The sequence below is a fragment of the Panthera onca genome, chromosome A2, assembly GCF_046562875.1.
Source record: "Panthera onca isolate mPanOnc1 chromosome A2, mPanOnc1 haplotype 2, whole genome shotgun sequence".
Classification (NCBI taxonomy): Eukaryota; Metazoa; Chordata; class Mammalia; order Carnivora; family Felidae; genus Panthera; species Panthera onca.
The window spans coordinates 99273111-99289431 of NC_138340.1; the positions used below are offsets into that span (position 1 = coordinate 99273111).

A 16321-nucleotide genomic window follows, 5' to 3' on the forward strand; every position below is an offset into this window, starting at 1 on the left:
CTAAAATAATGAATTAATTCTAATAGAGAAAATGCTTTTAAGAGATGGGAAGGTATTCAGTGACTTCTTAATCTTTAAAACAACAGAAAGCTCTGTTGAACAAAAAAATAAATAAAATGACCAACATACCCATCTTTGGTCTGATCCACTACACCACTTAAAAGTTCCACAGTCTTTGGATTAGGCTGGCTTTCTCCAAAAATGTTCAAATATCGAGTGACGAAGTCATTGGGAGACATAAAAAATTCACCATTTTTTTCAATGCTTGCATACTGTATAGGAAAAAAGAGAAAAGATATTTTACCCTCAAAAGCATATAATCATGAGATCAATATTTGAAAAAGCTGAAAATATTCAAAGGATAAAACATCACATAAGATAATCTACTCTTCCCAAGGACAGTTATTTCCCAACACTTCATAGAAAAAACAAAAACACATGAAGTCTGCCAAGATTTAGGTTCATAACAGTGGTTCTCAACTGAGGGCAGGTTAGCTTGACTGTCCAGCTTACAAACACCAATGTCCCCTAATAGCCAAGTCCACCTATGAGGACCAGTCTTTTCTATATGTTACCTGTCTTTGGTGGGCAGGAGATGGGAGGGTGTTCTCTAGCTTGGCACTTCCTCCATTGTTTCTATTTTTCTTCACAGGGAAACATCTGACAGTGTCTGATGACAAATTCTGACTGTCATAACCAGGGGGGTGGGATGCTCCTAGCATCTAGTTGTAGAGGTCAGGGAAGCTGCTAAACATCTACAAGGCACAGGGTGACCCCTTACACCAGAGTGATCCAGCCCCAAACGTCATCAGTGCCGAGAATGAGAATGAAAATTTCTGGCTTACAGAAATTTGGAAAAACAAATTACATCTTGTTTTTGGCAAGGACATAGAAAAAAAAAAAAAACAACAATTAATTATAAAATCATGGATGGAAACGACCTAATTCTTTTGCCCCTATTCCTGTTTCAAGGGCATCAATAATGCAGGAAAGGAGGACAAACAGGCTAAACTAGAAAGCAAACTATGAACTGCATGGTTTCCTGTGGGATTTCACAGAAGAATATGTGAAAGGGTGCTCTAGAGTGGAAGTGGTCAACGAGAGACAGGTGGCACCCAATGCCTGTTCACAGTGTTCCTCTTGCCTTGGCGACACAGTCCAACTCCTGAAAGCGGGAACCTGTTCATTCCTGTTCCGTGGAGTCCCTCGGGCCGTGGGAAGTGCTGAGAAACAACATGGGATCATATGGTATCCTTATGGAGCAGGAGAGGACCTCTTGATCCTGGGGACAGAAGAGCGATTTGGGGGTAGGGGAGTGAGGACTGTGAGCTACAGGAAGAACAAGGCTGGATGGGTGACAGGAACCACAATGGACGATGTGGGGAGCACAGTGGTGTGAAGTGCCAATGACAGCACCTCCACTCCCTCTGCAGCTCCAGCAGCAAGTCCCATTAAAACCGTTTCTGAGCACCTGGGTGGCTCAGTCAGTTAAGTGACCAACTCTTGATTTAGGCTCAGGTCATGATCTCCCCATTCATGGGATTGAGCCCCACGTCGGGCTCTGTGCTGACAACGAGGAGTCTGCTTGGGAGTCTCTCTCTCTCTCCCTCTCTCTCTCTCCCTCTCTCTCTCCCTCTCTCTCTCTCCCTCTCTCCGCCCCTCAAAATAAATAAATATAAAAATTGTTTTTAAAAGTCCCTTGTTATTTCTACATTTTAATTCCAATGCAGGATAAACTCTTGCTTAGATACTCAGTAACAAGCTTTGGAGTCCCTCAGGCCTGGGCTGAGCCTGCACCGAGCTCTGCTTCTACCTCTTGCCACCTGTACGACTTCAGGGAAGTAAAGCTTTCTGGGTCTCTAGCTCCTGACCTATGAAATGGGGGTAACAACATTACCTGCTTCATAAAGTTGATGCTAGAAATAAATGAATAATCATGTAATGTACTTAGCACAATGTGCTACACACAACAAGCACTTTATAAATGTTCTGTATTATCAGTTTTAACATTTTCTAGCATGGTACAAAAGAAAAGCTCAAAAATGGTCCAAGAATCCCAGTATTCTTCAGTTAGCATTGAAATGGCTTTTTGGAAATGCAGAAGAATTAGATTTTGATTTTCCTGAGGCAAAAGAGGACAAGAAATATAAAGGGAATGTTGCTGCTAATTATTACAGCGATCCTATGATTTAGACTTATACCTATGTTTGCTTATAGTGGTGAATAATTAATTTATTTAAAATGCAATTTCACTCTTCTCCCACCAGTAGATGTTTAGGTTATTTCTAAATAAAGCTAAGGTAACTGGCTTTGCACATAACAATTATCCGAATTCCTAACAATCTTCAAAGGGTAGACTTCTGGAAGAGAAATTGTTGAGTCAAAGGAGAGGAACTTGAAGGCTCTTGATACTTATTATCACACTGCTCTCCAGAAAAGATTGTACCAATTTACACTCCCACCAGCAGTGCTGGACCATGCCCTTTCTCCCGTCCTTTGTCTCTCAGATTTGTTGCAAGCATTTTTCCAGTTTGGTATTTTTATATAATTGAGTCTACAGATTTTTTTCCACCTTTGCAATTCCTTCTATTACTTCTAAGTCTAGAAACTAGGCCTTCCTCATCTCAAGACTAATATTCACCCATATTTTCTCTGGGCTTTTTTCAAGTAGGTTTATCTTTTAAGTTTCAATACATTGATACTTGATTTTTCACGTGGTTTGAGGTCAGGATCCTTCAACTTTAGTTTTCCCCACTTAATTTCTCGGTTGTCCCAGGAGCACAAATGAAATCATTCTTATGACATGTTCAACACATACTGATTATCATATGGTCATCAGGGAACAGCTTGGCAAGTAAGTCCATCTTCAACACCAGTTCTGACCAGTTGGCAATGAATGGCTCCCTAAGGTAGAAAGAGGCTCTCCTCCGAGGTGGCCACCAAATTCCAGGGAGGAATGCCGGACAGGCTGACAGTTCTTGTCATCCCTGCACCAGGAATCCTTGCAAGATTACATGCATCTTAATTGCTACAATTAGAGGGAAAGCTCTGTCAGGGCAAGATTTTCTCCTGCCTTTCTCACTGCAGCATCCTCAACATCCCGGACTGGTGGCAGGCAGAGAGTGAAACATGTTCAATAAATATCTGTCGAATGAAGGCACACACTACTTCCGTCCTGGGAATTTTCTGGGCCATGATCACTCTTTGGTTTTCCCCGAAATGACCTTTAGAATCATTGTCAAGCTGCTGACCCCTAAAAAAAATTCTACTGAAAGTGCGAAATAAAATCACAATGCCATACCTCTAACTCATACACAGAATAATTAAAAAATAATAACAAGTGTCGGCAAAAATGTGGAGCAAATGCAATTCTCATACACTGGTGTTATAAGAGTAAACTGTTAAGCCACTTTAGAATGCTGCTTGGGAATATGTACTCTAACTGAACAGACAACCATAGAAACAGCAATTTCAATCACAAGTATGTCTAAAATAAACGTGTGTATATATACATATGTGGTGTTTATGTATATGTACATACACACATATGTATATACATATATAGAAAGAATAAAAACGTACTTTAGCATTTTAATGTCCACGGAAGCATTATTTTGGATAGCAAAAAGATGAAAAATAACTCAAATGTCAACCAATGGTAGGATATGTAAATGAACTACTGTAGGACAGTCACACAACGGCATATAATGCAGCAACGAAAATAAACAACCACACACAACAATGAGGATGAATCTGAACTAGAGCAACAGCAAAAGAAATGAGACACCAGAAAACATGGTGTATGATTCCATTTACATAAAGTTGAAAGCCAAACAACTGGTTACCCTTAGGAGGGGTGCGTAGTGACTGGAAGGGGCATCAGATGGCTCCTGGGGTGCTGGTTCCATAGGTGTGCTACCTTCGTGAATGTTAATGGAGCAGTACATTCATGATTTGTGCACTTGATTCATACCTCAATAGTTTTCATTAAAAAAAAAGAAAACCATTGAGATATTTTCTGCGTCATTTTTTGGAAGTGATAAATAATTTTGTAAATGTAAGAACATGTTAATCTGAACACAGAAAACAGTTTCCTTCAGTTTGCAAAACCAGCTCATCACCGAGGCTGGAGTAGTCTGCTTTGTGATTATAGTAAAAATATCAAAGGTTGTTCCTCCAAATTGATAGACCGATCATAATAAGAATATATTGACAAAGGTGCTCCACTGCTCCTGCAGCAGAGAACAGAGGGGCCCCTGTCAGGGGAGTGGACTTCGCAGCTTCCACGGATTCTTCTTTGGGAACAGATTTTACAAGTGACCTGAAGCCTCTCTTCCTTACAATTTTTTTTAAGTTTTAATATGATTAAACATACACAAGTTATATGCAAAAATGCAGGTTCAAGAGTATTGAACTAGCATTACTGCTAGCACAGGAGACAAGACAACTAAGCCTTCAATAACAGGAAGCCGCTAGATGAGCCAGAGTAAAGCCACTGTATGTGGAACGGCACACAACACTAAAAATACTGTAGAAATGCGATCAATGACAGGAAGAGGGTTTCCTAACGCGTCAGGTGAGGACGAAAACTGGATAAAATGGTATTTTTTCTCCTGTTAAGGAAAAAAAGATTTACATACATACACAGAGACAGAAATACAGAGAGATAGGTATATAAAATACACATTTATATATAAACATAGATTGTATCTATTGGGTGGAATCACAAGTTACTTTTCTTTACACACTTGTGCTTTTTCAATTTTTGTCAATGAATATAAAGGTTTTTACTTCAATAGTTTTCAAAAAAGAAGTTTTTCCAATTTTGTTAACACAAATTTTAAATACACATGTTTTGTTGACATAGAATCATTATAAAAACCCGAGTGCAACCCACTATGTATTATTATTACAAACTGTAATATGGCCTATTCCCCTTGTCTAGTCCCTTTACCCAGTTTTCCCACCTCCCACATCTTACACTAGAGGCATTCAGCTACATCCACCTCTGTACTTGTAAACGCTAGGTATCACCCGCTTTGGTCTCCCTTGAGCTAATGGTTTCCTTCTCAATTTCCCCATTCTTAATTACTGGCACCTCTCTCACCCAGACGGTATATCCAATGGTCATATTTATCCCCTGTTCCCTCTCACTCATCACACAAGACCATTTTCATCAAGCAGTCCTTCAAAATGTCTTTACCTTGCCCACTCGCCATTTCCCCTGCCGCCACAACCCCAATCAAGTCTTTAGGGCCTCACACCAGGGTTGCACCCAACACTGCCAAACTCACGGGCCTGCAGTACCAACCACATCTCAAACCCATCCTGCCAGTGTCACTGGATGACTCGGAAAACCTCCGATGGCTTCCTATTGTTCAGCAGACACGCCAAATTCCCAATTATCTTTCTAATTTTGTCACCCACACCCTGTAATGCTTGGCAGACTCCCTGGCACAAGGCTGAATTTAAATAAACATTTGAAGAAGGAGCAAGAATCCTTCAACCTGGAGAGGCTGTCTGCTCCCAAACCCATTTCCGGGCCTTCTGTCAAATGTGGCCCTCTCCCCTGGAACTCCCCACCTGCCCTCCTCCCTGCCTCTCCAGCCCCACTCATCCCGGGGCTCCCCAAGTTCCCTCTCCAAGGAGCCTCCTCTGACCACGCCCCACCACGGGGACCACTCTCTCCGTTTCCTGTGGCATTTTTAAACCACATACCTGTAGGCCAACCTACATTCTTTCTTACCTGCTGCATGCCTGTAAATCTGGCCTCTTGTATACAAGCTGATCTCCTTGAAGACATGGTCCCAGCTTATACTTATTTTGCACATCCTACACACTGCAAAGTTTCTGGGTGCTTTATTTAAACTGTAAGCACTCAGTACATCTGTCCAAATTAACACGAAGCAGCACCAGAAGTATTAGGCAGGCAAAAAAACACATGTCAACATTTAGGTTAGAAGCAAAACTGAGCACACCTAGACTTCAACTTCCACACCCAGACAAAATGTTACCACCCACTTATCACCAGAACAGGCTGCATAGTAAATGCCTCGGGCTAGGAGTGCCCTATACCAAGTCCCGTCCTACTGACCATCCCAGTGCACTGCCCAGGGGCCTGTGCTGCAGCCCACCCCTCCACCTGGCACTCTCACAGAACTTTGAGTGAAACCTTTGTTTCACACCTGCTGTTTCCTCTGCCCAGAACAGTCTTCCTCTGCCCCACAACGCTCCACTACCTCCTCCATCTGATAAGTACCTACTCATTGTCTAGCCCAGCTGAGACACCACAACCTCTCTGTAACTTCAATGACCCTTGCTAGCAAGATGTAATTAGCCCCACATCAGCTTCCTACTAATTAAGGCCATATAATGCTTATCAACCATGTTATGGCCTTTTTCTACACTCACACACAGTGAAATAGTAAATGGCAGGGGCCATGAATTATGCATCTTTATATCCCCAACGCTTAACACTGTACTTAACACACAGTAAGCAACTCCCCTCCAAAAAAGAAAGAAGAAAGTGGCATTGATTTGAACCGTTCTTAAGGATAAAACAAAATAAGTCAGAATTGGGCCCAGTGCAGTCCTCCAGGACCCCGCTTTCCTTCTCTCTCCCAGATCCTCTGGCTCTCTCTGACCTCCGCAGTTGCCAACTCCCTGCTATTGGCACATCTGGTCCAGAGGTCTACTTCCCCCAAGCTACAGAAGCATCTTCTTTTTTTTTTTTTTTTTTTTTTAATTTATTTATTATTGAGAGAGAGAGAGACACAGAGCGTGAGCAGGGGAGGGGTAGAGAGAGGGGGAGACCTAGAATCTGAAGTAGGCTCCAGGCTCTGAGCTGTCAGCACGGAGCCCGACACAGGGCTCGAACCTACAAACTGCGAGATCATGACCTGAACCAAAGTCGGTTGCTTAACCAACTGAGCCACCCAGGCGCCCCTACAGAAGCATCTTCTAACTAGTTTAATACACAGAAGGTAGGGTATTTGTTAGGAAGAAAAGTCAGGAAAAAGTCACAGAGAGTCAGCAAAGTAGTTAGGTTTATAGAGTGCTTACTGCTGATCCATACATAACTAGAAAGACCAGCCACAGTGGAGACGTGCCTGGCACAGCCCCCACAAGCCCGATCCCTATTCTCCTCCCACCACAACACCATCTGTGCCAGATGGTAAACAAGAGATCCCCCGCATGCTGAGCCAAGGTGGATTTGTGTTGGTACTACACTGCCCAGGCCCTATGAGATCACCCGAACCTCTGCCAGATCCACAATCCTTTCCAGAAACTGCTGATCGCTGTTTTCTTCACAGACAGCCCCTGCCCCCCTTCCTGGCCCCATTGTCCCCTTGGACTCAAAGCCACACTCTCACTCAAAAGCTACGTTGTCTTAGCCACCCCAAGAGAAGACAGCACTTCCCTAGCTGGTCCCAAAGACTCCACCCCAGCCCTCAGACCCACATCCACAGAAATCTCACAGGTGACTCTCCAGAACTCTGCATGCAATTCCTACCCTCCTTTGGTCTCCCTGACCAATATTTGCCTCCACCATAGACCTGCCTGCTGTTGACATGGAGCAGCTGGAAAAGACACGTTGTTCCGAAGTAGGATCTTAAACTAACCTCGCCAGCTGCCATGTGGCCTCAAAAGGTAGACACAGCTTTTACCTGGAGCCTTTCCACCAAATCGTGCCAAAAGACCAGTAGGTATCCACGATGCGCCACCTATTAAGACACTCTGAGCTGTCCCCATTTCCTGTCAGAAGGGTGCCCACAACTATTGCTAAACCGAAGTAATAGAGTTCAAAGAATGATTATGACTTTGCCAGGTCAAGTTAACGAGCTTTATCCATTTTTCTAGGCTCTCTGGCAGCCTGCTCACGTGCTCTTCTCCGGCAAGAGGTCTTCCCGAATTACATCGTAAGAGTTTTATAATATAGACCTTAAATATACATACTAACAATGTCTATGGTTCCCTCATACACACCTCATCCCAATTATGGTGGGCCCCGAATGCAGAGCAACAACTAGGCCAAGGTGAGAAACAAAGCATTTTTGTTTCCTGTCCTTTCATTCTCTACAATCCTTTTCTACCTTAGAATCTCTACACAGTGTTGTCCTCTTGGGCTAAAACCAAATTTATAAACAACTCTACTTTCTTACACATAATCCAAACCTCCTCACAAATCTATCCCGTTTCCTCCCCCAAAAACTGCTCATATTTTTAACCATTTCCTTTTGAAGCCTCTCTCTCTCATGTTTGAATCATTTAATTTCAAGCATTTACTGAATCAGTATCTAATGCAAATCAGGTGCTGGGCACTTTCATCCAAGTTTTTTCACTGAATCTTTAAAAATTTTTGTAACTGGTTATGAAAATGCTCACACATGTACAATATAGAGAAAACAGGGTAAGAAACGTAATGATCCATCTACCAGTTTCAAAAACCATCACCACACCAACCACAGTTCACCAAAACTGGACGATTTAAAAGCAAATCTCGGACATCATAATCTCATCTGTAAATACTTCAGTGTGTATCTCTAAGAGAAAAAAACTCTTTGTAGCTCTCGCAATAAGAATACCATCATCCGGCCTAAAAATCAATCAGTAACAATTCCTTAACACCAGATAACCCTGTCAGTGTTCAAATTCTCTGATTTCTTGGTATTTTTTAATAGTAACACAATTTGATGAGGAAAGTGATGCTCACGGCATTGGTAACTTTCTGAGCCATATTATCTGGGACATGACAGACAGTCAAGTTTCTCATTTGAAGCCCTGGTCCTCTGTCTGTACAGCGCAGCTGGTTTTCCATCATGTTTAGAAAAAGCTCACATACATGCTTTTAAAATGATCTTTATAAAAGTGTCCTTTTCTGAGTCCTTTAAATCCAGGTGAGTAACATTACATGTGGTTCACTGTTTGGGACCCGAGGTAGACTTTTAATTAGAGTATCATTCATTCACTGCCCAATGTCACAACCTAGGGGAAATGTAAGACACCAAGGAAATATGTGATATCTGTTGTGATCTAATATGTACTGTTACTCACACCGAGGGCTCCTCACCTGGCACTACAGTTGCAATTAAATGAGGGTAATGACAATGAGGGTGACAACAATGGGTTTCTACAAAGAGAGGCAAGGGTAGTTGTCTCCGGATAGATGAAGGATCATGGGAATTTTACAAAGAGCTTTAAACATTTTAGGAGAAAAAGCATGATCATCAAACCGCAAAGGTGAATCCTGGAAAGGTAAGTGAGTCGTGAGACTAAATGCCCCAGCAACTCCTTTCCAGTATCTGACACCATATGAGAGAAAAGGAATTAAAATGTAAACCATATTACCATCACAAACAATCACCTACTAGTTTCTGATGCATTTCAAAAAACACATATAATTGTAACAGATCTCTTTCCTACGTCTTATGTAAAGATACCTTTGGGGATTTTTTCAAAAAATATAACAATGAAATAAAGAGCTGTTTGAAAATAATCTTTAAAAATTTGAGAACACAAATCAAATAAGAAACAAAATAGATTCTTTTATACTGACCTTCAAAAATATTGTTCTAAGCTCAGCTGGATCTGCTCTCTTGGTTAAAACCACCTATAAATAAACATAAAAATGTTTATATTATTAGAACAAAGCTGAGACATCAAGCTAGCAGACTGAAAGAAAATAAACTCCAGGTTAGAAATTAGTGGATTTCGTTTTTGTAGTTAGAGCACCAAATTTCCCCAGTGCATAAACTGCTCCCTGGATTTTAAATTGGACTCCTTATGTGGCTTCTAGAATGATAACAGGCTGTGCAAGAAACCAGTAAAGCTCTTAATATGTGGTCTAATGAATATCATTTTTTCCAAAAAATAAGTAGAAAAAAAGAAAAGCTGAAACAGATTTGGAATCACCTGGCATTTTTAAACTACACACCAAAGTGACCCATACCCTTTCACAGAGGAATATTAAATATCAAAGTACAACTTGTTTGTTAACTATGCAAGAGAACATAGTTCTTAAGGAAGTTAGTGAGCAAGGCAAATCATATTAACAACCAAGGGAATTACTTCCCACGGTTCCACCAGGAATACGCATGAACGCCTATCTGGGCATGCCATGTGAGCTCTCCTCCTTTCCCCGACTTTTAATTTCAGAAGTCAAAAGTCTCCAAAGGTATGACTATTATTCTCCACATTCTCGAAATACAAGGGGCTACAGTTACCTTTCAAGAACAAAATTTGACAGATTAGCTCAGAATAGGTGTTGTGCTTAATTCCCCAGCCCACAAAGTCCAAAAACATTAGTGGGGAAAAAGCAAGACAAACTTGAATATGGCTACCCCAGGCTAACACAAAAGAGTCCTTATGTGGAACCAAACAGTGGGCTTATTCAGTGTCCCATCACCCAATCCTGCTGGCAAAAACCGTCATGAGACTGAATTCTCACCAAGCACAGCGTCACCCCATGATACAGCCAAGGAGGGGTTCTTGGAACCACCCTAATACCGGAGCCATGGCACTATCCACAGGGAGATTTATGCAAATTGTTCTAAATCCTTTCTGTGTGTTTGCAAAGGCTCTTCTGAGATCTTTGGACAATGTGTTCTCTGTCTCTAAATATGTAACTGCCTGAGCTTCTTGGCCTGCCACTGTCAGGAATAATTTTATTAACTAATCACTGGAATGGGAGAGGTAGTTTTTCTGAAACAAGTTGATTGGTCACCTTGTTTCCCAGAGCAAGACTGATAACTCCTTTAATTTCAGCTGAGTACTTGCAACCACCAATGCTACTTTTATCCATAAGATTTGGTAATCTTTGAAATTCTGAATTAGTGTTCTTTGGTGTTCATTTAAGGAGGAAAAAACAGAATGCTAACCAACCTAAGAATAATGATAGTGCCAACCTAAAGGTTTTCAGGAGAAGATTCCTTCCTTTCAGGTTTATATTCTGACAAAGGTAGAATAGGCCAAACACCACTGGAGAAGATGAGACAGCATAAAAACACCTCAACCCTCTTTTTTTTTTTTTTAATTTTGTTTTTTAACATTTATTCATTTTTGAGACATACAGAGGGGCAGAGCATGAGCGGGGAAGGGGCAGAGAGAGAGGGAGACACTGAATCTGAAGCAGGCTCCAGGCTCTGAGCTGTCAGCACAGAGCCCGATGCAGGGCTCAAACTCATGAACTGCGAGATCATGACCTGAGCCGAAGTCAGACGCTCAACCGACTGAGCCACCCAGGCGCCCCTCAACCCTCTGAACAGCAGAGAAATACTCTCCAGTTCCACATTTCAAGACAGTCCATAAGTAATTTTTTAGAAGGCATATGGTGACCCTAGGTACTTAGCTGAGTTTCCTTTTAAAAGCAAAGGTAAGTTTCCACAAAGTGAACCATTCTTGCTCCATTTGAATACCACATCCTTTAAAATCTAATTAATTCACTATGCCATGCACTTCATAAAGTCTTCCCTGGGCAGAATGAACTTCCCCTGCCCTAAATTCCCATAGCATTCTTCCATGACTAACCCCCACATGCACATTCAGTGTTCCCCACCAGGACTACACCTCTCTGAGAGAAAGAAACAAAGCTTTCACTCTGTAACTCTGCTAAGATCTAAGGCACAGGAGAACACCACCCATACGGGAAGAAAATAACAAAGATTAGAGCAGAGATAAATGAAATAGAGACTAAAAAGACAATAGAAAACATCAATGTCACTAATAGCTGTTTCTTTGTAAAGATAAACTGACAAACCTTTAGCTAAACTCACCAAGTAAAATGATAACTCAAACAAAATCAGAAACAAAAGAGAAGACAGCAACAACTGACACCACAGAAATACAAAAGATCATAAAAGACTACTATGAACAATTATAGTAGTAAATGGGACATCCTAGAAGAAATGAATAAATTCAAGAAACATATTACATATTACATAAACACATTACAAACCTACCAAGACTGAATCATGATAAAATAGAAAAATCTAAAGAGATCAATACTAGTTAGGAGATTGAACCAGTAATTTAAAACTTCCAAAAAAGAAAAGTCCAGGACCAGCTAGCTTCACTAGTGAATTCTACCAACCATTAAAAGAAAAATTAATACCAATCTTTCTCCAACTCTTACAAAATATAGAAGAGGAAGCAACTCTTCCAAACTCATGGGCCCAGCATTACCCTGATACCAAAATCAAACAAGGATGCCACTAGAAAAGAAAATTACAGGCTAACATCCCTGATGAACACATATGCAAAAATCCTCGACAAATATTAACAAACCAAATTCAACAGTATATCAAAAAGACCACACACCATGATCAGGTAGAATCACTTCAGCGATGTAAGGACAATTCAACATCCGCAAATCAGCTGATATGATATACCACATTAACAGAATGAAGAATAAAAATCATATTTTCATCTCAATAGACAGAAGAAACACCTGACAAAGTTCAGAATCTATTTATAATAAAAATATCTCAATAAAGTAGGTATAGAAGGAATGTATCTCAACATAACATAACAAAAGCCATATATGACAAGCCCACAGCTAACATCATACTCAACAATGAAAAGCTGAAAGCCTTTCCTCTGAGATCAGGAACAAGAGGAGAATGTCCACTCTTGCCATTTCTATTCAACATAGTTATTGAAAATCCTAGCCAGAGCAACTAGGCCAGAAAAAGAAATTAAAGGCATTCAAATTGTAAAGGAAGAACAAAACTGTCACTATTTGCAGATGACACGATATTATATACAGAAAACTCTAAAGTCCCCATCAAAAAACTATTAGCACTGGGGCGCCTGGGTGGCGCAGTCGGTTAAGCGTCCGACTTCAGCCAGGTCACGATCTCGCAGTCTGTGAGTTCGAGCCCCGCGTCGGGCTCTGGGCTGATGGCTCCGAGCCTGGAGCCTGTTTCCGATTCTGTGTCTCCCTCTCTCTCTGCCCCTCCCCCGTTCATGCTCTGTCTCTCTCTGTCCCAAAAATAAATAAAAAACGTTGAAAAAAAAAAATTAAAAAAAAAAAAAAAAAAACTATTAGCACTAAAAAACAAATTCAGTAAAGTTGCAGGATACAAAAATACACAATACACAAAATCTGCTGCATTTCTATACACTAATAACAAATTATTAGAAAAATAAAGAAAACAATTCCATTTACAATTGCATCAGAAGAATAAAATACCTAGGAACAAATTTAACTAAGGCGAGTAATCTTATATTAAAACCTACAAACCATTAATGAAAAACCAGAGGGGACACAAATAAATGGAAAGATATTCTGGACCCATGGATTGGAAGAATCAATTGTTAAAATGTCCACATTATCCAAAGCAATGTACAGATTTATTACAATTCCAATTGAAATTCCAATGGCATTTTTCTTTTTTTTTTTATTTTTTTTAATGTTTATTTATTTTTGAGACAGAGAGAGGCAGAGCATGAGCAGAGGAGGGGAGAGAGAGAGAGACGGAGACACAGAATCCGAAGCAGGCTCCAGGCTCCGAGCTGTCAGCGCAGAGCCTGACGCGGGGCTCGAACTCACGAGCTGTGAGATCGCGACCTGAGCTGAAGTCGGACGCCCAACCAACCGAGCCACCCAGGCACCCCCCAATGGCATTTTTCAATCCTATCATTTGTATGCGACCACCAAGAACGAACACACACACACACACACACACACACACACACACACACACCCACAAAAAGCAAACAGTCAAAGCAATCTGGAGAAAAAAGAACAAAGCTGGAGGCATCATACTTCCTGATTTCAAACTGTATCACAAAGCTATAGTGAGTAAAACAGTGTGGTACTGGCATAAAAATAGATGCATCAGTGAAACAAAATAGCCCAGAAACAAACCCAGCCATATATGATCAATTAATTTATAACAAAGCAGCCAAAAAGAGATAATGAAGAAAGCATAGTCTCTTCAATAAATGGTTTTGGGAAAACTAGAAAACTGCATGTAAAAGAATGAAACTGGACCATTATCTTACATCATGTACAAAAATTAACTCAAAATGGATTAAAGACTTAATGAACCTAAGACCTGAAACCATAAAATCCCCAGAAGGAAACACAGGTGGTAAACCCTTTGACACAGGTCTTGGCAATGAGTTTTGTTTTGTTTTAATATGACACCAAAAGCAAAAGCAACAAAAGCAGAAATAAGTTGAGCGGGACTACATCAGACTAAAAAGCTTGTGCACAGCAAGGAAACCATCAACAGAATGAAAAAGCAACCTACTGAATGGGAGAGAGTATTTGCAAACACGTATTTGATAGAGGCTAATATCCAAAATATATAAACAACTACAACTAAATAACATAAAAACAAACAATCCAATTAAAAAATGGGTAGAAGATTTTCCCAGAGACCTTTTTCCAAAGAAGACATATAGGTGGCCAACAGACACATGAAAAGATGCTCAACATCACTCATCATCAGGGAAATGCAAATCAAAACTACAATGAGATATTACCTTACACCTGTTAGGCTGGCTGTTATCAAAAAGATAAGATATAACAAGTATTGGCAAGGATGTAGAGAAAAGGAAACCCCATACACTGCTGGTGAGAATGTAAACTGGTGCAGCCACTATGGAAAACAGTACAGAGTTCCTCAAAAAATTAAAAACGGAACTATTCCACTTTGGGGCATTTATCTGAAAAAAATGAAAACACTAACTTAAAAAGGTATTTGCACCCACAGGTTCATTGCACCATTATTTACAATAGCCAAGACACAAAAACAACCTAACTGTCCATCAATGGATGAAAGGATAAAGAAATTGTTAGACAGATATTAAAAAAATCCATATAGGGACCCAACAATTCTAAGTCATGTCATCTAATGTGTATAGAACATTTTATATTTTCAATATATGACCATTACCTCACTGGATCCTCACAGCAAAATCTGAGACCTGGAGAGGGCATAATATTGGCCCCACTTTACAGAAGAAGAAACTAAGACTCAGAGACAGTCAATTTTTTCCCCAAAAGTCAGATTTGTCACTAATTCATACTTGCATTTCTAAGTGTTGTCTGAGCTGGGATCAGATCCCAAATCTTCCATCCCCTACTGTATTGGTCTTTCCACTGGGCCACATTGCAGGAAGCTTCAAACAGACCATAACTTATGTTAACCATTAACAAAATACATGCCTAGAAATCAAGAATCTCCCAGTTTCTCCTAATACCACCAATTTATAGTGTCCATCCAGTGATTAAGAATATGGCTTTAGTGTCAGGCCACCTATGATTGGGGATCAAGTGTGACCTCTAAAGTCACTAGCTGTGTGACCTTGAGCTACATCCCTGATATCTTAGCCTCACTTTCTTCATCTGCAAAATGGAAGTCCTGGATGGTTGAAAGAGTGACAAGAGAAAATTACATAAAGTGCTTAGTACCAAAAAGGACACAGAGTTAAAGCACTAAACGTGTGGAATCTATTATTCATATTCTTATGGAAAGGTGTTTATATTCAACCATGCTTACTCTTTAAGTGATGGCTCATAACTTGAGAAGGAAAAAATTAAGGAAGGAGGGGAAAGGAACTCATGGATCTTCAAGAACACTCACCAAACCACTAAACATAGAGGTTTTCCTAACTCATCTCCTCTGCTAGCTTAGCCCCAACCAATGCTACTTCTTGAGACTAGATTCAAAGTTAGATACACCATGGAATTTCCCAGAGGCCCACTGAAATATGTATTAGGTCCTGCATACACTGTACTGAAGCACAAAGTAACTATGGCTCAATAGGTGATGGCTTCCAAAAAAAATTTTACCAGCTTCCTGGGTCTCCTCACCTCTGCACTAATCCCATCTATTTCCCCAGTGTTGTGGGGCTATTCAGAATTCCCAGTTCTACTTCTACCTCCCATCTTATCTTCTTGTTTTGGTATCATGGGCAGTCAAGGAAGAACTTACACAGCTTTATTCAACACCACACAAAGTTAGAGCTAGAAGTACCAGTGTGCTGAAGGTGTACTGAGATGGAGCCTACCTGGTGGCAAAATCAATACCCAGAAAGTTCTAGGAGCTGGAAAAGGACAACTCTAGAAATGTAGTCTCCCTTTTTAAGCCAACTCAAAACAGCTGCCCAGCATGCACACTCTGCATCACTTTAACAAGCCTGTTGAAGATTCATGAAACTTGAGATTGTTTCCAGAAGGCTGAATTTCATTGTTAGGTATTTTTTTTCTTATACTAACAGCATGTAAATATTTACAGCTAGTGTTCTTATAATCTAATTACCTGATTTTATCATCATTCTTCTGAATTTGCATTTGTAAGAACAGATTTCA

General features: G+C 40.4%; 1 protein-coding gene across 5 annotated transcripts in view; it reads right to left on the reverse strand.

Moving 5' to 3' along the window:
• Positions 1 to 16321, reverse strand: part of SLC25A13 (solute carrier family 25 member 13) — a 183931-nt gene that overhangs the window by 143779 nt on the left and 23831 nt on the right. For 2 of the 5 annotated variants that reach the window (XM_078442205.2, XM_078442213.2), the window contains 2 exons: positions 9557 to 9610; positions 130 to 272 (listed from right to left, as the gene is read on the reverse strand). In XM_078442205.2, the coding sequence (XP_078298331.1) occupies positions 130 to 272; positions 9557 to 9610 (197 nt within the window). Of the gene's footprint in view, positions 1 to 129; positions 273 to 2818; positions 3029 to 9556; positions 9611 to 16321 lie in introns of those variants that run through there. The other 3 variants (XM_078442218.2, XM_078442225.2, XM_078442235.2) reach the window with 3 other exon arrangements.